At 39.7% G+C, this 26,888-nt stretch overlaps 1 protein-coding gene across 2 annotated transcripts in view; it reads left to right on the top strand.

Moving 5' to 3' along the window:
• Positions 1–26,888, top strand: part of PCSK2 (proprotein convertase subtilisin/kexin type 2) — a 247,401-nt gene that overhangs the window by 126,152 nt on the left and 94,361 nt on the right. For both annotated transcript variants that reach the window (XM_006921572.2, XM_006921573.1), the window contains 3 exons: positions 6,609–6,722; positions 9,053–9,161; positions 16,351–16,388. In XM_006921572.2, coding sequence (XP_006921634.1) covers positions 6,609–6,722; positions 9,053–9,161; positions 16,351–16,388 — 261 coding nt within the window. The remainder of the gene's footprint in view (positions 1–6,608; positions 6,723–9,052; positions 9,162–16,350; positions 16,389–26,888) is intronic.

The raw sequence follows: 26,888 nt of genomic DNA, 5'->3' as shown, positions 1-26,888 counted from the left end.
CTCCAAACAAAATACACATGTTTCAGCAAATGTAGGAGCTGGAATTGTACCTGCTAAAGGCATTCCCGTAAGTTGCCTTTGCAATTGACTCCACTAAAAACATCTTTCGATCCCTCTCTAATTACATTGACTTATGTCAAAGTATATCTTGTATAGAGGCCCTTAGGTGATAGAGAGCAATTTGTTAATATCTTCCCACTGAGACGCAGTAACTAGAAATGTGGCCAGAGGCATGGAGCCATATCCTCCCGATTGATCGTCTTCATTCTTGCAAGATGGGCAAACCTCTCTAAATGAAGGCAATCAATATGGTGCATTCAGCCATGATTGTGGCTTAACTCTCTGTTCTTTGAAAAGTTTAAGCCTTGTGATTTGCCTATAATTAGGCTTTCCAAAAAGTCATCTCTGCCTGCCCTGGCTGTTTGGTGCCTCCTCCTTCACTTCTTCCTCTCTCCCAGCGATTGACCTGCCAGGGTCATGTCTTCTCTCTCCAAATCTTTCTCCATCTCTAGATCCCTGTTTGGATCTTGACAACCAATGCCAGCAGTTGATAGGAAGACAGATGAACTAGAACATCTGAGCTTAGGAGTTGCCTCCTTCCCGCATCACCCCCAGTAGTGGCTTTTCTGGACTTCATATTTCATAAGCTGTGTTCAGCTCATCAGTTCAACACCAAGATAACACACTGCCTTGGAGAGACAAAGGCAAAAAGAGATGTGTTCTTCCTGAATATAGGTCTTCTGCATCTGAACATACACATGGTGTTCAGCTGATTTCTCTTGCCATGTTTACTTTGATTCACCTTCAACCAGCTAAGAGCAAAAAGAGTAAATCAAAGGCACTCTGGCCTGCTTTGGAATAAGACATATCAAGCTTGAGGTAGGATGGAACAAGGGAAAGCACCATCCTACTGTTTTTCTACACGACCTGAAATATTATAACATTGGCAATAATTATAGTAGAAATCGTAGGCATTTATAGGGTATATACTGTGAGCCAGGTGTTATGCATTATATGCTTTATCTCATTTGGTCCTTATCACAACCCCCATATGAGGTAGGAGCAGAGAAGCAACACAATGCAATAGGGAGGTATGCAGACTGTGCAACCAGATTGCTGGGGTAGTATACAAGTTTTCTGGGACTGCTGTAACCAAGTACCACAAACAGCAAAAATGTATGTCTCATAGTTCCAGAAGCTAGAAATCCAAGATCAAAGTATGGACAGGGTTTGTTTCTTCTGAGTGCCATCAGGAAAGAATACACCCAGACCTCTCTCCTTGGCTTGGAGATGGCTATCTTCACCCTATGTCTTCACATCATTCTCTCTAGTGTTTATATCCAGTTTCTCTTCTTACAGAGACACCAGTCATATTAAATTAGATTTCACCTTAATGATCTGATTTTAACTTATTTAACTTAATTACCTCTTTAAAGACACTATCTCCAAATATAGTCACATTCTAAGGTACTGGTGGTTAGGATGACAACATATGAATTTTTAGGGGGGCACACAATTCCTCCCATAACAGATATGAACCATGGCTCTACTCTTGACTACTTGTGTGATTCTTATCCAACCATGTACTTCTTCATGCCTTCATTCATAACTCCCCCATGAGTTTGCTGTGAAATGACAAAGATAATGTACATGTAACTGAGATAATGTACATGAAGGACTTAAAGCACCACCTGGTACATAGTCAGCTCTCAATAAATGTTAGTCATTATTGGGTCTCATTCCCATTTTATAGGTGAGTGGATTAAAACTTCAATATATCTTTTAGGGAGACACCATTCAACTCATAACAGTGGCAAATAAAATAATTCTTAGTAGTATAGAAAATAATAATGTGACGATCAATGGCATCATAAATTAATGAACTTCAGTATTTTCATCAACATGTCAGCTTTCCATTTTATGGTTGTTGTTTTTTCTTGTGCTCACTTCAAGCCAAGATGTTCCACAGGCCCTTTGAGATAGGTTTCCCTACTGTTCCCCTTTCCCTTGGTCCCTCCTATTCTACAGGGTGGATGATAATGAGCAGCTGATTAATTATCAGCCCAGCCGGGAAGTGATCTTGGCCTTGATCCTTAGAGTTATGTCTACAGTGGAGCTGTCCCAGATACTGGAATCTTGACTGTGTTCCATGCCTTAGGGAGAGGCAATGTGGCTTAGTGGAAAGTTCATAGCATTTAGAAGTAGTCAACCTAGGTGACTTCACCGTGTTTTCAACTGTTGAACAACGACCTCTAAACCTCCATTTCCTCAATTGTACCCATACCACGCCACAGTTTTGTTGAGAAGATTGAATGTAGTGAAATTACCTTGTTAATGTAACTTATAAAACAGCTAATGTGCAGAGATAGAATCTGCTTTATCCTAGTTTGTGCATTGTAGATGCACAGAAATGTTTGTTAAATGAAAAATTCTTAATGGAGCAGAGGGGCTGGAAGGGAAAGGGTGTGGATAGAGTTGCTCAGGTAAAATGTGTGCTCTGCACATGTTTCAAATTCAGGTTTAAATGTTGATCCAGAATTGTAGAATATCCATCTACTCATTTTTAATAAAATAATACCCAGTAACAAACACTCCTGTTTTTTTATACTTTTTTATTTGTATAAATGTTTAGGTCAATAGACTGACTTAGGGAAGCATTCTAAAATACAATACCAGAGCTACCTCTACATATTTTTTGAAAAGGCAAGAAGCTACAGTTAAACTGTATACATGTCACTGGTACCACATCTAAGTGGTAATGAAAGGAAGAGGACCTTTTAGTTATAATATGAGGAAGAACTATAGACACTAGGAAATACTCTGACATTTAGGGCTTTATCACAAATAGAATTATAACCCTGAAATCTTCCCCAGACATCTTTAAAAATAGTTTATAACCTCATCTCTCTGGTCATAGCAATTTTACTTATAATGAAAAACAATCCAAATGACCAATAAGAAGGAAAAAGAGATAATGTTGGGTAAATTATGGTACATTACTTTATGGAATATTTAGGTAGCCATTAAAAATTGAAATATGAGACCTATATAGCAGCATATTAAAATACTTATGGTTGGATACTTAATTAAAAAAAGAATGTATAATTCTATCTATAGTATGATTATTATTGTGTAAAAATTAGGTTTGAATGCAAATTCAGATTGGAAAAGAAACCAGAAAAATAAAAGCAATTGATGGTATTACATGGTATCGTTTTGGAGAAAAAACTGTTCTCCAGTTATTTTCGTGTAATAAATCAAAGGCTTAAAGGTGTTCCTCTCTCTGGGAATTGTAACCGTGATCTTCATGGAAGACATGAAGATAAACTAATGGACTCAGAAAGTCCTCTGCGGTTTTAGGAGTCCTAACTTTTAGTAACGCAAGATGCAAACTGCAGACACCTAAGCCATGCTTTGTCAAGGAGGGGTGATGTCCAGAGAGTGCCACATGTCAAAGCATCACTGGTCTCCATTAAAACCTAATTTATGGAATTAAAAATAAATTTTATGGAAATGAATTTAAACAGTCTTGCCATTAGAATGCACTTGGTCTAATTGAGTTTGGAGTGATATTGCAATAGCCGTTTCTACACTGTTATCTAAAAGGATGAAATCTAATGTGTCTTTCTGTTTTTATGCTGCTGGGAAACAACCTACAGATGAGAGTTTCTAAATTTCCACGTGGTAGATGCTCTCGCTTAGTGAAGAGCCTAGCAAAGAGTAGGCGCTATCTCAACAAAGTCATTCCTGACAATGAATCCAATATAATGGGAATCCCTCAAGGCAGGCTAGTCATAGCCGCCCATTAGTTAATAGAGCAAATAAAGAGCTTGCTGTGGGACCATGATGGGAAGCTGTGATGGCCAAATTCAGGATCCTTCCTTCCCAAGTTAAAGTGGCACTCATATTTGAATATAGTGTACAGCTTTATCCATGGTTTTGCTTTATGTGATTTCAATTACTGATGGTCAGCCTCGGTCTGAAAATATTAAATGGAAAATTTCAGAAATAAACAATTCGCAAGTTTTAAATTGTGCACCGTTTTGAGCAGAGTATTGAAATCTCGCGCTGTCCCACTCCGACCTGCCTGGGATGTGAATCGCCCCTTTGTCCCACGTCCACAGTGTAGGTGTTCCCTGTCCATTAGGCACTTAGTAGCCGTCTGGGTGACCAGACTGACTGTCAGTAGCAGCAGGTGCTGCAGTGCTTGTGTTCAGGTAACCATTACTCTACTTAATGAGGGCCCCAAAGCACAAATGATCCTGGCAATTCAGATATGCCAAAGAGAAACCATTAAGTGCTTCCTTTAGGTGAAAAAGTATATGTGTATAGAAAAAAAAATAGTATATGTAGGGTTTGGTACTATCCCTGGTTTCAGACATCCACTGGGGGTCTTGGAATGTATCCTTGTGGACAAGAGAGAGTACTGTACTTGCTTCTCCAGTAAAAAAGGTTTTAAGGGGTGTGTCATGCTCTTTCCAGGTTGAGAACTACATTCACTTCAACATTTTAAATGGTCTACACTAATGAATATGCGCGCGCGCACACACACACACACACACACACATGCAGACACGAATATAAATAAATGTATATATTCTGTGGCAGCTGCACAAACTTGTTGCGCAGATGTCTGATTTCAGGGAGAATAACTGATCAAGGACCTCTACTGTTGCATTCTAAAAACTATCACTATGTTAGCAACAGGTCACACTGGCTGCAGCTGCTCTAGCCAGTGACGGAGCACAGCAGAAGTACTGAGGTAGGCCCATCCCTGGGAGACACAGTGTTCCTCTGACAGATGACTTTAAATCCCCAACAGCCTTGCCAAAACTTCTTTAGTCGATGGAGCAGCTGAAGACACTTTTGCCCAAGCTTGTTCACTCACTCTTTTATGGGGTCAGACTTGCATCACAGTTTCTTCCATTTTCTCTCCTAATAGAATCCTTGCATGTTTAATCCCATCTTGGCAGCTGCTTCTCAAAAGAGATATATATAATACACACCATACACACACATATTCATATACGTATATTTGAATCATAATTTATATCCATTTAATGGACACTAATTGTGTCCATGTTTTACCTTTATAACCCATCCATCTCATTTTCTCCATTATTTTACTATTTCTTTAGGGAATTTTTTTTTAACTATGCCACAGTGAATGTCTCTTTCTGGAACAGGGCCAAAGAACTCACAGAGTAAATGCCATATCTACCACTTCTTTTCTACATGTATAGCGTTTGGGGTATATTAAAGAGTTTTTCTGGCAAATGAGGCCCAGGCTTTCTGTGTGGGTATGTAGAGCAAGGAAGTGAGGAGCTACTCTCCCACAGTGTTCCTCCCCATTTCAGGGGAGTGGGAAGGGGAGGGTTTTGGCCACATCTGTTGTCTCTTTATTCTTTCCTGCCCACCATCACTTTTGATTTGGACTTTCTGTCTTCCTCTTGTTTCATATCAGAATTCTTGATTGCAACAGGAATTGATTATGGACCATTTAAGCAAAAGAGAATTTGTTGAAAAGGTATGGGGAGCTCACAATCTATAGGAGGCTGAAGGGTTAGTCTTGGGGGAGCCCTCAGGCTGGGTTGTGGGATTCAGATCCTAAGAGAGATATTCATGAGGCACCTCTGAGATGGAGAGAGTCTTCAGTTTCTTTACAGCAGATAGATGCCTCAAATTTCACTCCCACTTACACAGAACCCAGTGGACTCAAGGTAATTCCCCAAATATACAAGGATATTTGAGGAAAGGAGAAATAAAACAAAATATAATTTAAAAAAAAGTAATGAGTATCTAGCACACACCCTTTTATACATTTGCATAGTCCTTGAGTTTGTAGACATTCAGAGACTGGCCACAGCTATTGGATGATAAATTAGTTATGGTCCAAGTGAAAGAAACTTTTTCTGATTGGGACAGAGCCTAGCTTTTGCCAGGAGCCTATTTGAACTAATTCACCTCTTAATTCATTTCCACCCAAGGGCTTGGGGTTCTGTTTTACTATCCAAAATGAAGTGTTGTCATTGCAAGGACAACAGCACCATCCATCAATTTCTCTTCAAAGGTCCCTCACTTACCTTCTGGAGTTTTCCTATGGACTTATTGGCTCTCCATGCAGGTTTTTTGTTTGGTTTTGTTGTTGTTGCTGTTGTTGTTTTGGGCTGGTTCCCAAATGTGATAGCACAATATTGCTAACAAATAGAAAGGCTTGGAAACTCTCAGAAAAATGATCTATACACTTTTCACTCTCTCCCTCCCTGAATTCACATCACTCTCCTTTCCTTCATAGAGGTGTTCCCTTGCCTTGTTTTATTTCACTTAATGACCCTACCACCTTATCTTCCTTGAGAATGCTTTTCTCCATTTAATTCTTATTTTAAGGGAACTCACTTTGAGTCATCACCAAGCCTTTTTGTTTGGCACAAGCAGAAGTAAATGCTCTTGGAAAATAATCATAAAGCGTAAGTGTATATGAGATGAACTTGGCTTCAGCTGAGAAAAAACACCTTATATACAAATGGAATTTGAATTCATGGAAATGAATTCCAGAAGAGGGATGTTCAGGTTGATATTCAGGTAATATGCTAGTATTGTCATTCTAGGTAAAGATGGCCTTGCAGCAAGAAGGATTCAACCGGAAAAAGCGAGGGTATAGAGATCTCAATGAGATCGACATCAACATGAATGATCCCCTTTTTACAAAGCAATGGTATCTGGTAAGTGTCTCTGCATTATTCCTAATGTTTCTCATCTTGAGCCTCAGATAAAAGATGCATTTCTATTTCCTCATTATTCTTTGGGATGTTAGCCAACATCCGACTCAGGAAACCACTCTGTCCCTTCTGATATGTATTGATTTTCCATCACCACCTATGCATCTCATTCTCTAATCGGCTTTCTTCTGAACTGCTAATAGCCATGATCTCCTAGGGTCAAAGAAACTACTAACAATGAATCAGACTGTTACAGACTCTAAAAAAAGTGCCAGTGTAAGAGTGAAGACTTGCAAAGGCATGTAAAGGTCAAGTCAAAGGTCTGGGAAAAGTTACTTGGGGTCTCAGTAGTCAGAGTAATGGCAGGACATAAAGAAACCACAGGCATAAGAGAAAGAATCAGGTGATTTCACAAGGGACAAGCAGGAGACCTTGAAGACTAAAGTAACATAAATAGCATCTGTTAGTGTTTTCTAAAATAATGGCAGGTAATCAGTTCCATGGAACTTAATCAAAGCAGCATTTAAAGCAGGGAAACCCAGTCTGTCTGGTGAAGTGAATATTTTCTGGCTCACCAACAGTCCTTCATGATCCACTTGGATGAATTGAATTGTGTTTTAAAGGTCCTCAGTGCCTCTAAACCATCCAAACTGCAGGGTATATTGGGAGAAAAGGAGTGACTAATTTATAAATGTGAAACTTTATTTAAGATTAAAAGATGTTGATCAAGAGAGAAGATAAATTATGACGCTGTGGACTGCTATATTGTAGGAATGCATCACAAGCCCCCTCTTAGGGCTTCAGAACTTGATTATGCCTTATGCTTTTTGGCATGGAATTCTTAAAAGCCCATCTGAGTGACTAAATAAACTTATGTGTACAGTCAGCCCTTCCTATCCACAGGTTCTGTATCCATAGAGTCAACCTACTCAAAATATTTGAAAAAAAAGTTCCCGGAAATTTCCAAAAAGCAAAACTTGAATTTGCCATGTGCAGAGCATTGTAATGGATCCACACAAATGAAGAGAATCTGTAGGCATACCCAACTTTAGCCTACGTGCAAAATATAGGTTATATGCAAACACTATGCCATTTTATATAAGAGATTCGAGCGTCCATGGATTTTGGTATCTATGGGGGTCTTGGAAACCAATCCCCCTTGGATACAGAGGGATGACTGTATTAGTCAGATAAGCTAGGTTTCTTGCAATAACGCCCCAAAATCACAATGGCTTAATGAAATCAAAGTTTCTCACTGATGCTATAAATCCAATGCTTTATAATCTCTCAGGGACTCAGGCTAATTAAGCTTCATTTTGCTTCATCTTGATCCCTGTTTTCATGAGCTCCTCGAAGAAGGGAAAGGGCAAATCACACACTGGCTCTTAAAGCTTATGCCTGGATGTGACAAATGGCTCATGAGCCCACGTTCAGTTGGCCAAAACCAGTTATTTGGTGTTCTCACTTTCAAGGGAATGGAGAGGTGTAATCTTAACATATGTCTGGAAGGAGAAGAGCAGCCATTTTTATAAAGAGCACTAATGACATTTACATAATGTTTTAGCAATACCATAATAGCCAATTGGTCACTGTGGGTTTCTGCCTGTACAAACTCTGATGTCACTATTTTTTATGATTCATCTTTGAGAGAATCTGCACTGGACAAAGATTCATGAAAAGAGGATAGTGAGCATATTTATTTGGAATTTTTCTTTATTTTCTTTTATTTCTTCTTTGGATTTTTAAGGGGGGGGACTTATTTTTTATAGTTATATATTTTTTCATTAGGATATACAGGTGAGCCAGCTATCTTTTTAATTCAGGTCAACAAATATTAAGCAAGATTGGTGTGGTACTACTGAAATGACCAAGGTAAATAGGACATCTCCCTTTTTGCAAAGGATATTGTATTTAGTAAGGAAATCATATTCAAATAAGAATAATCCAAGACAATATGTGCTAAATACAAAACACAAGGTATAAATAAAGAACTACAAAAGTGATCATTTAATTCTAAATTGGGGAGATTTCTTGCAATGTCAGCTCTAAAGAGTTTAAAGCTAGCAATCTAGTCATAAAAGATGGGAGGATTAAAACTGTGTTTGCATACTTATCTAAAACATAAAACATCAACTGCGTGTATCAAAAAATGGAAGGAGAAGTCTTAAAGAGGTGTGTGGGAGAACACCCGAAAGTACTGGTTTGTGGAAGATGTGGCCGTTGAGCTGGCCCTGGAATATCAGATGCCTGCAGAGCACATCAAGCAAACATTTACACAGGTGCTTTACTACAGCAAACCAATAAGATTCTCTGCTTTGTAATTCCTGTACCAGATCAATACTGGGCAAGCCGATGGTACTCCTGGCCTTGACTTGAATGTGGCAGAAGCCTGGGAGCTGGGATACACAGGGAAAGGTGTTACCATTGGAATTATGGATGATGGTGAGTATTTCAACGTCTTTACATCATTTAGAAGAAAATGCATCTTTGCATGCCTTCAGAATATAGGAGAGTCATTGTTTTGGAGGCAGAATAGCCAGATGCTAGGCCTGATGACAGTCTATACTATGACTAAACCCTCACCTTCCCCCCAAATTCATGGTCTTTGAATTTGAGGATGCCCTAAACAAGTATTTGTTAAATTAATAAACTTTAAAAACTAAAAAATAAACAAATGAAACCTGACCATCACTCAAACTTAATTTCTCATTAGGCCACTGCTTATACCTTACCTTAAGGTATACATCCACACTGTCCAATGTAGTAACCACTAGCTATATGTAGCTATTTATGTTTAAATTTCAATTAATAAAAGCTAAATAAAATTAAAAATTCAATTCCTAGCTTCATTTCAAGTTCTGAATACCCACATGGCACTAACAGCTGCTGAAATTCAAGCAAACTCCATTTTTATCATCACAAAAATTTCTATTACACGGTGTGGCTCTAGATTCATGAAATCACTTTTTAGCAGCAGGTTTTGGGTTGGGAGAATTTTTGACTTTATTGTTACTTTCAGAATGAACTCTTGTAAAGCATATTTTGATAACATTTTATGAAACATACCCCCTGTAATATGTTATCCTATCCCAAAAGCTGTCAAATAAAAATTTAACAGAGCTTTATTTTCTATAGTTTGTGATATGAAAACCAATGGGTTGGATGAATTGGTGTTTTTCTAACCATACATGTCCTTGGCTCTGCCAAGATTCTGCAACATCTCTGTCCCATAGTCATCTCATCAGGGATGTACTGTTGCCCTTCATGAGCCGTCTGGGTCCTCCGGTAAAAGCTCCACTGTGCAGTATTGGCCCAATTACATAGAAAGATTATACAGAAATTAAACAATGGAGCCTTTCCCTTCTGAGGATCCTCAAAGAACACTATGTTCTCTAAAGCTAATCTTTGAAGCAGAATTGATGGAAAAGCAAGGAGAGCCAGAGTGATTAAAATTGCTGCTGTCTTTGTGTGGGCTCATTAAACAGCAACGTAAAAACAAACGCTGTTTTCTGATGTGTTGGACATTTTGAAGTGGTTGTAAAAGCTTTTTCCAGTGGCTGAGGGCTTTCACAAGAAGAAAGGAGTTCTGCATAAGTGTGTATGCACCAGTGTTGGGAGCTTATAACTGTCTCTTCTTTCCTAATGTTTTGGTTTAGAAACCAAAGTGGCTAAAGCCAGCTCACCCAGGAGAAAGATGCATCTAAGCTTGAGGGAAATCTGCCTAGGATATATTGTAATGACCATTTCATACAGCATACCTACTGAGTACCCCTCTACTATTACTAGAGCACCCTAAAAGTAGCACTACAGTAACAGCAGACAGGCACACTCTTCTTACAAAACTTCCACCAGTCCTGTGATGCCCACTTCAGGACTCTAACTGTAGTTCCCATGATTGACTGTCCATTATCTTGTCCAAAGATAGCAAAGCAGAGGATGACTCCTGACTCTGTTCTACATTTCCTGGCTTAAGAGCCCAAGTCCTTCAGAAAATTTTGGCAGAAATTGTTCAATGTTATTCTGCTGGTTAGTGACCTTTGGGATCCCCAAATAGCAAACTCTGCTTCCCAATTTAAACTCCTAACTTCTCCATTGCTTTGATCACCTACTACTGCAGAACAAACCATGCCAAAATTGAGCGGCTTTAAACAACCACCAGGATGTTATCTCTCACAGTTCTGTGAGTTGACCTGGCTCAACTAGACAACTCTGCTGCTGGTCTCTCTGAGTCTCTAATGCAGTTGGAGTCAGAAGATGGCTGGGACTGTATTCAAATGGAGGCTCCCTCCCACTCCCTACAGTCTAGCGGCCTCTCCACTCCATGTGGTCTCCCCAGCATGAAGGCTGAATTTCTTACAGATGGCTCCAGGCTTACAAGAACAGGCATTCTAAGAATCAGATGCTCCCAGTATTTTTAAAGTCAGGACTTGGAATGGGCAAGTATCACTCTGACACTTCTGTTGGATCAACAGTCTCAGGCCAGATTCCAGAAGAAAGATAATAGATCCCACCTCCTGGTGTGAAGAGAGAAAAGGATTCATGACAGTCTTTAATTCAATGTGTGCTTATTCAGTATGATAACTTGAGAAAAGAAGGACTGCCCGGCCATTCTCCAAGTCCACCGTTGAAGAGTAAGATGAGCACATTTGGGACAACAGTGGCCTCCTGTGCAACAAGTACAATTCCAGATGCTCAGTAGGCTCGAAACATGCCTCTCAATTGAGCATCTCTGCCCCAACATCTAAAAATGAGAAGTAGCAAAGATGAGACTGGGAGCATCAGTGCTGTATTTCCTCTCTAAACTACCTGAACATGTGACTGGCATGGCATCATTTCTCAGATATTCTTTCAGCATGATATCGTTGCAAGATAAAATTAAAAACAGACACAGATACTGACTCTCACCCCTAAGAGCAAATAATATAATATTTTATAAGCATTGGTTTTCTATATTTTGGCCTATATGACAAATATTCTATTATCTGCATGTAGAAGGTTCGATTTGTAGACAGCCCAGTTTATTTTTTACGTGTAGTTAACATACAATATTACAGTAGCTTCAGGTGCACAACATAGTGATTCGACATTTATATATCTTACAAAATGGTCATCAGAATAAGTCCAGTAACCATCTGCCACCATACAAAGTTATTATGATATTAGTGACTATCTTCTCTATGCTTTGATAGCCCAGTTTTAATAATCATTCACCCCACTCTGATTGCACAACTCAAAACTCAGCCATCATTCCCTCTGCTAGGCCCAATGACTTGATTGATGCTCAATAAATATTTGCTGCCTTCAGTCAGGTGTGACTTAATGTCATTTTCATACACTGCATATCACTAAGAGAGTTCTTCCATGGTTAATTATTGCCCAAAGGAGCAGAAAGCATTTCTTAAAGGTCTACCCTGACATCCCAGGAAATTAGATGTCAGCAAGCATCCCACTTAATAATGGCAATCTATCCTTTTTGTTGTAATAGAATTGTTCAGTGTTGGGAATTTGACCTAGAAAATGGGATGTGACCATAATAAGACATGGGGATGGTCAGGAATCACCCATCCCAGGCATGATTCAGGGTAACCAGCTGGCTTTCAAGGTCAAAGATGGTCAAGGATGACATAACCAAAGTTTTACCTGATATCAGATGAAGCCAAGAAAGTAAGATTGAATGAAGGCCAGTGAGGTGGGGTAAGAGAGAGCTTCAAGCTGAAGTAATAATACAAATTAGCATTCACTGAGTACTCACTATTTCCTAGGGACTACTTAGCATTTTGGAAACATAACCACAATTATTCTCTAAGGTTAGTATTATTATTATCCACATTTTGCGGATGAAGAAACTGAGATTTAGAGAGGCAAGAAACTGCCTGAAATCTAATCGATCCTAACCACCATCTTCAGTGCTTGAAACCCGCCCATTGGCTCCACCTCCTTGATGGGACTTTGTAAATGGGATCTCATTCATATAAGTGGAGGTCCAGACAGTCACCCACACCCTTCCAAGAGATTTAGAACTCTGCATCACATAGAATAACAACATTTTCTCTCCTAACTTGGGCTTCATAGGCCTCAAAAGGTCCAGCAGGATGTCTGTTCCAGTTCTTATTGCTGTGTAGCAAAGGACTCCAACACTTAGCAACTTGAAGTAACTATTTATTTTGCTCATGATTTTTGTTGCATAAGAAGAGCCCGTCTGGGCAGTTCTCACTTGAGGTAGCTCATTCAGTTGAGGTCAAATGTCAGCTAGGCTGTGGTCATCTGAAGGCTCAACTTAGCTGGACATCCAAGACAACTCACTCTCAGGCTGGTGATTGATGCTGGCTATTGCTGGAGCTGAGCTGTGAAGCAGAGTATCTACATATGGGTTTCTTACATAGCAATTGGCTTCCTTCAGAGTGAGCAAGTATCCAAAGGGAACAAGTGGAAGATACCTGGCCTTTTCTGACCTAGCCTTGATGTCATGCAATAATGTTCTACTTGTTGGTAGAAGCAGTAACAGCTCAATCAAACTGAAAAGGAGAGAATAGACCTACCTCTAATTGGGGGAGGGAAGACCTTGTCACATTGTAGAAGACCATATGGGATGAGAGATATTGAACCACTACCTTCGAAAAATACAATCCATCCATTGAGGTCTACTTCTCATCAACATATAAGTCAATGAGCATAGTGTATGGGGCTAGCTTTCTCAGGACAATGAAAGGAACTGGGCTTAGGACATTCTAACTAGGAATATGTACATGGAGCTCCTTGCTAATTCTCTGAAGTCTCTAGAACTGTCAGAACTTCCTGGGAATTTGAACTATTATGGATTAAACTCTGAACTAATGACAGGATACTAATGTTTTATAAACAAAACTATAACCAAGTATTTGTCATTTGTGCACCACATTCATCACAATTGGCTAATGATGAGTCGGTGCCCCCGGCAGACTGTGAGCCATAGACAGTTGTACATCTCAGCTTTTGTATCCAAGTTGTCTGTTTTTCCAGGACCAACATAGTACCTGTCATTCATTGCTAAAAATAAACAAATTCATGAAAAATAAAAATGAATATATTACTAATACAAGAATTAAAAAAATAAGTATGTTTCAAAGATGTATTCAGTATATTTCCCCTCAAAAAATATACAAAAAAATATACAAAAATATTAAAATACTATGTAATTACCAGGTTATCATTTTCAGGCTTTTTGTTCATTATTCTCTTTCTGAATCTCTTTCCATCATCCTTCACAATTCCGTAAATCATCTTTTTTTTTCTCAGACCAAAGTCTGAGTCTGTTCTAACTTAACATTTAGTCTTCCCTTTAACCTAAGTTAAAGATCTTTTACTTTAATTAGGCTAAATTTATCTTGTTTTAATTCTAATTTCTTCCTGGTCTCAAATTATCTCTGTGATTCAATATTTTCCCTTCAGAGAAAAGAGACTACTATTTCTCAGAAAATTCCTCCCCTAAACAACTTGCACTATCAGAACATGATGTCATGTTTTAAAAACTGACTCCCCATTAGAAAAAAAGCACATTCTCTGTGTGTGCATGTCTTTCTTTAACTTATCTGTATGTTACAATTTTTTTGGCCTAACAATGAGCTAACACAATTTAACCAATTTTAACAAATATATACAGCGATTGAATTCTAACAAAACATTCTAAAACCACGAAGATTTTTTTAATGTTCTGCGCTTCTACATTATCTGGATAACTCTAGTGATGTGGTAGATGGTGTTACTAATGATGGTAGAAATATAATTTAATGTGTTTACTACAAGCTACTCTCGAAGAATTGGCTCTAATCTTGAAAATTGTTTTGCAAGGTAAATAGAATCCCCATTTCGAAGATGAGGAAACCAAGGGTCAGAGAGATTATGTCACTTGGTCAAAGTCACATAAATATTATAACGTGTGGGCCTGAAATGGAACTGCGTCTATTGGCCCCCCAGCCTGGGCTCATCCCCAACTTCACCCATAGCCTAAACTGACCATCTCTGAATTAGGGTTCAGAACAAGGGTCTGCAAACTTTTAAAATATTAGTCTTTAAATATTCTGACCCCTGTCCCTCTACAGTCTTTGAAAGGGAGGAGGAGGAGAATGGTGGGTGGGAAGTGACCTCCTATCCTCTCCTAAACCATAGAAAGTATTCATTATTACAGTAATTGCTTTGGATATCAAAATATCAGCAGCAAAATGTAAAACATGTTCTACAGAACAATGACTCCAAGTCCAGAAAGTACTTAACAGAAATTACATGTGCAACCAACAAAGAAGAATTTCTTTTTAGAGAAACAGTTGGCCCTTGAAGAGTGTGGGTCCGCTTTTACATGTGCTTTTCCACTGACCCGCACAATTCAAGCCCATGTTGTTCAAGGGTCAACTGGTGGTTGGGAATCTGTGAGTGTGGAGGGCCAACTTAAGTTATGAGAGGATTTTAATCTGTCCTGGCAGTTAGCTACCCTAACTCCATGGTGTTCAAGGGTCAACTGTATACATCCTCATACAAGTTGCTTTTTGCAGTATAAAGCTATAACTGAAACCTGGCCTTAGTATGCATACAGTGAAGATGACAGCTATAAGAAGGACTTAATCATGCTTCTGGCTTTTAAATATTGCATCCCAATATAGTTGTTAAATGTCACCAGGACAAGCACACTACATTGTTCTTACCCTCACTAGGTCGGGAAGAAAGGAAGCACAGAGAAGCCAATTATCTTGTCCGAAGTCAGGCAGCCAGTTGGCATGATGATTGAGATTCAAACTTGGATCTTTGATTCCAAAACCTATACTTGGAACCATTCTGCTAGCTAGTACAGGAACCTGGCTAGTTTCTTGGAGGGCTGGATGCTCAAATATAACTACTGCAATGATTATGTGACTCTCAGACCTGTATGAGAACTTTTCGATTTGGCCTTGAAGTTCCAGGGTCCTTTCTGAGGCCCACATGGACCATAGTTCTGCCTTTGGAACAAAAATTGTCCAACAAGGTCATCCACATCCAGGAGAAAGCACAGCATCCCTGCTTGGAGACTCAAGGTCTTGGGCTTCCTGGAAAGCCACTTTCTGGAAAGACAAGCATCAGCTCCCACTCAGGACTCCTTGCAGGAGACCATTCGCCCTTCGCCTAATTGTTTTTCTTGCCCAGCCGTGTTCTTATTTCCATGCCAGAGAACCCTCTCCTAATCCATTGCTGTTCAGGCTCTGTTAAATAATAATTGTTTTCCCTCCCCAGGGTCAGTTTCATTTCAGAAGAAACGCCACTTGATGTTTTAGAAATGTCAGGATTTCCACAAATCTCTTAGGTCACTGCCCTGATGAGCTATCCATCCTGCAGCCACTAAACCCCTTAATGCTGACATTTATGGCAAAAGTGTTATCCTCTGGGGCCTCAAATCTAATTGGCTTCACTCTTCTGATGCATTTGGTGGCAGCTGTCTCTCCATTTGGGCAGTGCAGCCCACCCTCACTCAGGAACAGAAATGCAAGGCTGGGGCCTCAGGTACAGTTACTCACCCCCATCTAAATCTCCTGGTAGCAGTACATAAGGAGGGTGCTTTCCTGACCAGCTTTCTTGAGGACAGTGGCAGGTATTGACCTTTCATTCCTTTGCTGTTGTCTTTTCATAGGGATTGACTATCTCCACCCGGACCTGGCCTCAAACTACGTAAGTACAAGCCAACCTATTTTGGGAAACACTTGCACCTTAAGTGTTCTGGCATCCCTCATTATTAGGCGCATGCACACACACATACACACACACATGCATGCATATAGACACTCGCATGGGAAAATGTGCATGCATGCACGCTAGAACTGCCAACCTCATCGGAGGCATAGCTCAGATCAAAGACAGATATGGGGTCTGACAACAGGAAAAGCCTGTGGCTTTGTGAGAAGAACAGAAGGAAACTTGAGGCCTGAAAAAACAGATTGCCAAGAAAAAGGTACAGGGAGGGGCAAAGAAGAGAGAGTCTTGGCGAGATTTAAAATCAAGTCTAGCTAAGGGCATTGAATTGAAGGGTAGAAATGAGACATTTGAGTTTTGCTGGATAAAACTGATGGCAAAATGCCAAATAGTGCAGTAACTCACATTGCAACCATAGCTATATGAAAGCAAGAACATCATCTTTTTTATTATTTCTGTGCTTATGAGCACTGAACACCAACTTTGCCCCACAACACTATGTACAGCATTTAGTTTCTTTTGACAAGTTAGAAATAGTAACAGAAAGTCATGCTATTGGCGTTAGGCTAGAACCACATGCTTTGACTTCTGATCCAGCAAGTCACATTGCTTCCCTATTGAAACCTACAAACCCTTTAAATGTAAGTGATCACTTTATTTTAACCCCAGGAAGTACACTATTCAAGTGCTGGCGTGTTCACTTAAAATTATCCAAACCCTTACTAAGCCATACTTCTGTAACCTGCAGATCTAAGTATAAAAAAGGGTTATTTTAGTAACTGAAGAGATCATATTTAGGAGAACATGGACTTAAATGGTGAAAAGATGGTTAACAAGTAGAAGTCTTTGGGGGTTAACATTCTGGGTCATTCATCCTAGAATGTGTGTGGTCTACACTGCAAAAACAGAACGAAGATTTTCTACATGTTCAGTGTTTTGGGCATCAGGAAACAAAATCAAGAAGAGTATACACAGGGCTGAGCATCTTTATTAATTAAAAAAAATATGCTAAATGAATCATTGACACAATCCAGCCAATGCACCCCCAGAGAGACATGACAGAAATTAATCCAAAGTTCTATTCCAAGAGATGAGAATCCACTCCTGTAAATATGACAATAAAGAAACACCTGAGTTGTAGATTCAACCTCAGCAGTCTGTCTGCAGTCTAAGGAAATGCTTCTCCTTTTCCTATGTCCTGCTTTCCACTGCAGGCACATGTGGAGCTGTCTGCCTGGCTGTCCCTTCTGCTTCCTTAAAGGGCCCGCCCCACACAGATCCTTGTTCGCCTCTTCTAATATCCTCCTTTTCTCTGCCTCTCCAATAACTACAGAGCCCTTGAAGAATTCTCCAAAGGAGAGACTGAGAAACACATGTTTTGCTTTTCCACCAAGGCTCTGATACCCAGAAGCCTTTCCGTACTCATAGAAATGGCAGGGATAATAGTCTTCAGGGGCCAGCAGGTTCAGCCACAGCGGCCTGCCCCCTGCTCCTCCCAGGCTGAGGGTTGCATGGGGTTCCTGTCATCTCCAGGACCCAGCATCTCACAGAGCAGCCAGATAGGGTTCTGCTCACTTTTAAAAACTAGTGTTGCTCCAGCTTGCAACTTGTAGGACTTCAAAATGGAGTGGCTGTCAGTCACACTGGCGGGTTGACAGTGCCTGGCTTCCTTCTGCCAGTCCAGCCCCAACAAGGGGCACTTACATAAAGACTGACCTGGGCATCCTTCCCTTCTCCTTGCCCAGCCCAGGTGTTTCCATGATGGGTTGCCCTCAAGGGCCAATTACCAGATTAAAAGAGATAATAATTCAAATGGGAAAAAAAATCCTCTGAGGCTCTGAAGAACTGCAGGTACATGCTAATCAACAGTGTGATTTATCTGCCAAAAGCCCTAATCCGAAATTGGAAAAAGAAGCATCCAAATTGAAAGGTACCAGCTCCCCTCAAATCGGTAATATCAGAATATACCTGAAGAACTCTGTGGGTCCAATGAGTGTTATGTTCTTTTTTTCTTTTTTCTTTTCCTTTGTTTCTTTCCAAAAACATTTTTTTCTGATTAAAAATTAAATACATGTTTTCTGTAGAAAATTTAGAAAAGCATAAAACAGATTCAAAACTAGCCATATCACCATTCTTAATGAAATTGTGCTCATTGTATATACAGTATCTCTCCTTTCACTTGATATGTCCTGGACATTTTTCTGTTATTATTCTTCAAAACATGATTATAAGGGTGATACAGTATTGCCTCATGCTGTAATTTATTTAACCTTTCCAGTCCCAATTGTTGGACAGCTAGGTTGCTTCCAATGAGTGTCTCACTCTAAGAGGGAGAGTAACGTAATGACAAGGGTGGTAGAGGGGCTCCAAACCGTTACCTCCTAAGGAAAGCTAAAAGAACTGGGGAAAAAAGACAACTTCAGAGGCACGTACATTAAATATGTTTTCAAATAGTTCAAATTTTCCATATAAGATGAGGCATTCAATTTGTTCAATAAATTGTCCCAAGAAAATTCCCACCAATGGATGACAACTGCAGGAAGAAAATTTTAGTTCATTTAAAGGAAAAATTGTCTAATGATTCTTCATTAGACAATGAAAATCCGGTTGATTAAGCAATGAACACACAATGCAATATATATATATATGCCTTACTGTTGAATTGCTCACCTGAAACTGACCGCATTTCATTAACAAATATCGTCATAATAAAAATAAAAATAAAATAAAAGTTAAAAAATAAAAATAAAATAAAATCAGGATAATTAATAAAAGGAATTAGCTCTTTCAGGAAGTAATGAATTCTCCACATCTAAAAATGGTCAAAAGGAGGGTTGATGGCCATTTGGCAGGGATATTGTTGAGATGAGAACACCTAGACTAAACTTAACTAGATATATCTAAGAATTGAACAGAAAACATAAGTTCTGTTCAAAACTGATCGTTTTGACAACTTCCATCCAGAGGAAGGTCCAAGTATTCAACATTTACCAAACACTTGGAACTTTACAAAGAATTATATCTAATTACACATGGCTGTGAAAATTTTCTGTCTTTGGTATAAGTGAGAAAACTGACATCCAAATATGCTTAATTCCTCAGCAGAGACCTGATCTGACTGGTTTTTGCCAGTCTTGGTGTTTCTTTCGCCCTGTGCAGAGTTGACAGTGACAACTTTGAAACTACTAACCAAATTTATCTTCTTTATTTTTAATTAAAAATTGTACACTATAATTAACAGAATGAGGATGGCGAGTGCAATAGACCTGCCCAGGGGAGCAATGAAATCAGTGGACAGAGATAAGTTCAAAAATTGTTTGAGCAAAGGATTAACAGGCAGCTTCACACCTTGTTAGGTGACTTAATAGCTTAGATGTGATGAGCTAGCCCAATGCCCTTCTAGCGAAATGTACTTTGGGGAGGTCTGTGTTTGAGTTCTCCCAGAAGCAGACTCTGAGACAAGGATTTGAGTGCAAGTAGCTTATTTGGGAGGTGATCCCAGGAAGCAAGGATAATGGGGGGAATGAAACATGAAGAGAAGGCAGCCAATAAACAGTGCATTATCAAACAAGTTACCATGAGGAGCAGCTAGAATTTCATCCTACTGAGGAATCTGGGAGATGGTGTAGAATATGTGTGCCAGAGTTATCCCATCCAGAAAGCTAGGGCATTTATACAGCACCTCCTGTTGGTCATTGGTTGAGGGCTGACCCCAGGGGATATTAACTTCCCAGCACTTCCTACCTTCCCACAGCCCTTAGCAGATAGATGCAAGTACAGGCAGCCAGAACTCACCAGGGACATGAGCTGATAGACCAAAGATACATGCACCAGGTCCTGGCAACATCTGCCACAGAGAGGATGACTTGAGGATTTATTAAAGGTTCAAATAAACAGAAATGTTCTGTTTTGGGAAAATTCCTTCTTGGTACTGGTTATTGTCAGTGAGAAGTGAAAACTCTAGCAGAAGTTCTTAGTCAAAGGTGACAAAAATATATTCATAATTAAACCAGGTAAAATGATTCCCAAAGTAGAATTATTTTCAAAACTTGTTTTCCCTTATATTAAAAGAGAAGAGTCAACGTATACTGGTAGTCCAGTGCTCTTTCTATTTAAACAGAGAATTCAGATCCTTTGAAAACTGCAAATCAATATATAAATGTAAGTCATTAGTGTTAATTTAATTCAACAAATCTACAATGAATCTGTTTAGAGTTAGAAGCAAAGGATAATGATAGCTGCTTATATTATTACTCTATTATTCTACAATTGAATTTAATCTGAGGGATCTAGTACCACTGGTAAATGCTCACTATCCCAAATAATTTAAAAAAAATTTTCCATCCCAAAAATAGTAACATGAAATGAGTATTGGCCAAGACATTATTCTAGACCAAGTCAAAATCAGAGTTCTTTTACCTCGTCCTCTCTGTGTAAAAGGTCTGGCTATATGCTCTAATGCAATCCAATCATTGTGTATTAGAACTGCTATGTGTTCTCCAGAGGAGCCCAAGGTCAATAAGGACACAGGTGTGGGACGTGTCTCACAGGTGAGGGGTGGGCAGGCAGGGAGGGTATTCATCTCTTTATTGGGTGACGTTATGTTCACAGCACTGGTTCAAGCCCACAGGTCCTTCCAGGAATAGAAGGAGACTTCTCCAAAAACATGAGAAGTGTGACTGAGGTTGCAGCTCTCGCAGTGTGGGTGTAGGTGGGACTGACCATCTCCTGCTTCACCTAAAGCCTAATCTGCTAAAGCTAGAAAGGTAAAGAAGTGGCTAGTGGTTTGGTAAAATCCAAGGATAGTCTTCTCACTGTAGGTGGGGGTTTTCTCAGAGGCAGACCTGAGACAAGTATTGGAAGGCAAGTAATGTATTTGGGAGGAGATCCCAGGAAGCATCAGCTCGGGGAAAGGGAAAAAATTTCAGAAAGGAGAGCAGCCTGGAAAGGGTTTTTACAAAGCCAATTACCTCTGAGGCAACAGGAGCATAATCTCACCATGAAACTCTGGGAAGCAGTGTAGAAAGAGCCACCTCAGCGTTATTCATCAACTCTTGTCAATCACTGGTTGAGGGCTGTGCCCCAGGAGTGGGCACAAGGTGAGAAGGTAGGGACCTTAACTCTACTGGCCTGTGCACCATACAAAGAGAACAGGATCAGCAAACAGAGAGAGTCTTCAAGTGAAGTGTTGCCGGTGCCGACAGAAACCAGCCAGCATGCAAGGGTAAGCTTCTGCCAGTGTGACCTTAGTGGAAACTGAGTCAAACCTGAGTGACGCCTGGCCTCCTAATTCATAGTTCCACAACCTCAGACTAACCTATTAAACCTCTTTGAATTTTAATTTCCTCATTTGTGAAATGGGCAAGATCAACATCAGGCTTGCTATGAGGTGTCATTGAGATATATCATGTGTATAGGGTCTGCCAGATAATAGATGCTCAATAAACATTCATTTCCTTTTCGAAAGAGCTGAGATTACAACTCTGCACAATGTCAGGTTGTCTTGATGGAGAAGAACCAGTGCTATTCTCAGTGCCCTCCACAGAAAGCTCAAGGTTCTCAAAAGAGAAAACTGCACTAAGTGTAAGATTGTGAGGCTAGGAAAGCAGAGGCCAAAAAGTGGAGGCTACCAAAATGAATGTCAAAGATTAGAAAAATAAAATATTTATTTGAAAAAGAACATCCAAGCAATAGAAGATAAGGAGAGAGAGAAGACCCGTTGCCCATGGCCAGGGATGCAATGAAGAAGGATGCCTCCGAGAGAGAAGAATTTCTCATCTACTCTTCTCTGTCTGAGATCTTTGAACTAAAAGAAAAGTCATGGATATTCATAAGGGAAGCCTAATCACCAAGATGGGTGGAAAGAAAGTAAAATGGCAATTTTTCCAAATAAAGTTTTCTCCAGGCCACAGAAATTATAGCTCCTGATGTTTAAGCAATCACAAAATGGGGCACAGGCTCCCACTCTGATGACAAGGAGGATGGGCCACTTCTTGAATATGAGCCTCCATCTTTCAGCTTGGAAACTGGGGGCTACCCTCTGAGCAGCTCCAAGACCCTATGCTATATTTGTGCAGATTCACGTGCTCTTCCTGATTTTTTCCACAAATTATTGAGTGCAGCAAATGTGGATTATTGCATTCACTCTAATTCTTCATCCTTCTCTGGACCTACAGCTTCTGCCACACAGCTTTGCAGAACCTCCCTCTGAAAGAGAGAGGTATATATCTCACTCCTTGACTTTGGGTTGGGCCATGTGACTTGTTTAATAAAGTAATACAGAAGTGTCAGGGTGCCAGTTCAGAGGCCTTAAGAGGCCTTGTGTGTTCCCACATGCCCTCCTGTGCCTCTAACATCACCATCAGAAGAGCATGCCCTGGCTAGCCCGCTGGACCCAGGAGGAAGAGGAGAGACACATGGAGAAGAGCTACCCACTGCCAAACCCCAAAGCACAGCCACCAAAGTCGACCTACAGAACTGCAGTTAGAAGCAGACCTGCCTAGCCAAGGGGACCCCCAATATCAGCTGACCCCAGACAACCCCCCAGAAGCAGGCAAACCTAGCCAAGATCTAAAGAGCTGCCCACCTGAGCCCAGCCTAGATCATCTTACTCCTAACTGAACTACAGACTCATACATGATATAAATGCATATTGTGATATGCTGCTGACATTTTATGGTTGTTTTTATGCAGCAACTCTTACAGTTACCCATGCTAGACCCCCTCTTCAGTCCTCCCACAGTAATTGACGCCCATCCCCACCTAGGGAGAATATAGATTTTCTCTGGCCTTACCCCAGACCTACTAAATCAAAATCTTTAAGGATAAGCTTCATAACATACATTTCTTTGAAAACATTCCCAGATTCTGATGATTAACATTATCATTTATGGTGGCACTTTATTCATTCATTCAATCATTCATTTTTTCAACAGTGCTAGTCCCCCTATAATGTATGATGAAATCAGAAGTAGATCACAAGCTCTTTGTAGGAAAGTATGTACTTTTTAAATTTTGGGTTCCCCTTAATAGTCAACACAGTGCTAAGCAAATACTTAATAAACATTTGCGAAATTGCATTGACTATTAATTAATTCATAATTCATATGTTGCAAATGAGATTAGGAGCTAAATGATGAGTCTCTATCAGTGATGATGAGAAACTCCAGCATGAGAACCCTCTAACTCCCAGCTCTCAACGACCTCGTAGGTGATGCCCCACTCTCTTCCGCATTAATGCATGCCACTGGTGAGGGGTCTAGAGGACCAAAGGATTAACTGGGGTCCTCATGGCCAAACCTCCGGAGAGAATATGATTCTCAGTGTAGATAATCTACATACCAATAATTAAGAGCTATTTCTTTCTGGAATGTCTAGAATTCCTTGGATTGATGGACATGCAACTAAGTTCCCAGATGGAAAAGTGTGCATTATTATGCTCTTTGGTTCAGTCCAAAATTCGGAAATTTATTTATACTCCAAGGTTGCTATTTTACCAACAGAAGTTCCTGTAAAAGAAAAAAAGCCAACACCTAAGGACCTGCACTTTTTCATTCTTTTGATGGGTTCCTGACAGGTGACTGTCTCTGAAGAGGGGCCTTTGGAGCACTCTGAAGGGCTGCCAGCACAGAGCTTACAGGAAGTGCCTTTGAGCCTGGCAGCTGTGTGCACACCAGAGCTCCAGGTGGCAGGTGGCTGCCATGGTAAAAGGATGCCTGCTGGAGATGGGCCCTGTCCTCAGGCCCTGAATGACTCAGATGCTATGAAGTATTGATCCTATGCATCACCCCAGGCTTTTAGACCGATTAATATTTAAATAGGGCACATTAATATTGCATATAAATTGAGGTTTAAAGAATCTTTGTGTCTTATTGAAAGGAGGGGCTAACTTTATTCAATGTATTCATAATGTGGTCAGATCATACTAGCACTTTATCACTAAGAGGCCGCACTAAATATTGTGGAAAAGAACTTTTTAAAAATCATTTGGATAGACCTCAGTCGAATGACTATGATCTGATTCAACCCATGTACTAGAAGAATCTGTCTGTTTTTACAGGGACATACTTTGATATAAAAATTGGAGGAAAAAAAAAAATCTTGTTTAACTGAAATGAAACTACTTGTTTGGACCTGAACTTACAGCTACAGATGAAAGCAAAGAAAAAAATCTGGTCAATCAATTTTTCCCACATTGCTCAGTTGACTATTTTTTTCCATTGAACTTAGCCAACATTTAAGACACTCGTGTTAATTTTCTTCCGTATGCAAGATGCTGTGCTAGAGAACTAGATTTTAAAATGTGAAAAAGCTGAACCCTACTCTCAGGGATTTCAGACTTCAATGGGAGAAGCACACATGTAAGCATATAATTACAGCACGATGTGCTCAGTGCTGTCCTGAAAATGAAAACACCCACTATGGGAATGCAGCAGGAAGAACAAGCAGGTCGGCCCTAAAACTTACAGACAGAGAGATACTTAAAAGCACTTAAAGAATGTTTTCTTGGGTCGATACAGCATATGAATTCATCTAGAAGCTTGAGCTTTCTGATACTGAATAAAGAGTGATTGGATTGTAATTGGCTTTCCACCTGGAAATTTGCTTCCATCAAGAACCCTAGACTAAAAATCACCCACAAAAATCATTTCTTCACCTTAAATTCCCTAAAGGCCTGTAACAGAGTCTCATTTTTTTACTAAATTTAAGTGGCGTAAAGGCCAAAATAATGTCTTCCAATTCTCTTTTCATGAAAGAATCAACTGGAGGCTTCGTTCCCAAGATCATTAATACAGATTCTTATATAAATAGATAACTGAATTGTGGATGGGTGGATGGATGGATGGATGGATGAATGGATGGATGAATGGATGCTAATAAGATTATTAATACAGATTCTTATATAAATAGATAACTGAATTGTGGGTGGGTGAATGGATGGACGGATGAATGGATGGATGAATGGATGCTAATGAGATTATTAGGATTTTACTCTGCTTATCACAAAACATACCTGTTCTGAAAAAGTATAGCAATATTTACATTATATGATAAGCCACAAAAAGTAATTTACACAAATATTATACATATTTTCCCCATTGCCTTTATTTCTTTCTTACTCTTTTTCTCACTATCAGTATATATTAATTGAATTCCCAAAATGTAAAACATTTCACCAAGTTTCCTACTTTGCGGTTTTTTTTTTTTTGACCCGAGAAAACCAAAACCCCATAGGTGACCAAACCTTGCTTAGCGCAGACCCCACAAATAATTAATAACTCTTTGCTGCAACTGTGATGAAAAATGCTGCTCTTATTGAGGTGACATCAGTTTCACTCTCTCCCTTTCTTCATGTGCCTATTTATTTCTCCACTGTACTTCCTTTAGCCACGGTTCTGGTGTGAGAGTTAAGGACTAACAGACCAGACACCTTGAGTTCAAATCCTTCCCCAACTACCTGCTAGACATTTGACTCTAGGCAAGTTAATCTCTCTGTGCTTTGTCTCTAAAATGTGTTAATATAATACTGACCTTATTGGTGGTTGTGACAAGTCAATTAAATAGTGTACACAGGTTCCTGGCACATAAGACACCCAATATTAAAGAGTGCAAGTTACAAGTTAAGTTGCAAGTTAAGCAACTTGCCCAAGGTCAGATAGCTAGAACTTAGCACAGGAAACCTGAGACAATGAGATTTCAAAGTCCTTGCCCTTAAGTTCCTCCTCCCTTCCTGCCTCAAAGACACATAATGGGTTCATAGAGAGAATATTGAAAAGGAAATTAAAAGAGGCAATTAGCGTATTATTCTAATTTTTCATGTTTTCCTTCCACTTTCCTGTTATTACAAAGTACGCCAAAAGTTCATCAGGAATAGCATTTCTTTGTTTAGCTTTTTAATCCAACTCTAAGCCAAGTTCCAGATATTGCAAAATGAAAGTACTTAAATGATTGCCTGTTTGAGAATTCTATTTTAGGTCTGAAGGATACGTTATAAGTATATTCTGGTTAGACACAGGTACATGGACCAATGGAAAACATGACATTTGTGCTTCCTCATTGTTACAAAAGTAAAGTATATACATGCACATACATACACACACACTCACCAGATAGATGAAAGAGATTAGATTGGTTATTATTATTTCTAACTACCTTAGGATAAATCCCCTGAAACCAAGATGGGGATTCCTGAGAAAGTGTTTTTATTGTATATTATCAGGAGAAAGGGAAGGAGGGAAGCAGGTCAGCAGAGGAAGGAATCTGACCTCAACCTGACCCCTTAGGGGGCTCTAGAACATGAATCACATTACAGAGTTGATCCCTCCCTGAGGAAGAGAACCAGCATTTTGTAACTCTGTGTCATCTGGTCAGTAACTTCCAGTGGTCCCTGGGGCCTTTGTAGCTTCCTGAGCTTGGTGAGCCCCATTTGCCTAAGGACAGTTATCCTAAGGAGAGAGCTGTGACCTTTCAGCAGCCATC

Source organism: Pteropus alecto, unplaced genomic scaffold (assembly GCF_000325575.1).
Source record: "Pteropus alecto unplaced genomic scaffold, ASM32557v1 scaffold45, whole genome shotgun sequence".
In the NCBI taxonomy this organism is placed as follows: Eukaryota; Metazoa; Chordata; class Mammalia; order Chiroptera; family Pteropodidae; genus Pteropus; species Pteropus alecto.
Note: the sequence above shows the minus strand (reverse complement) of the source record. Positions and strands in the feature narration are given on the sequence as shown.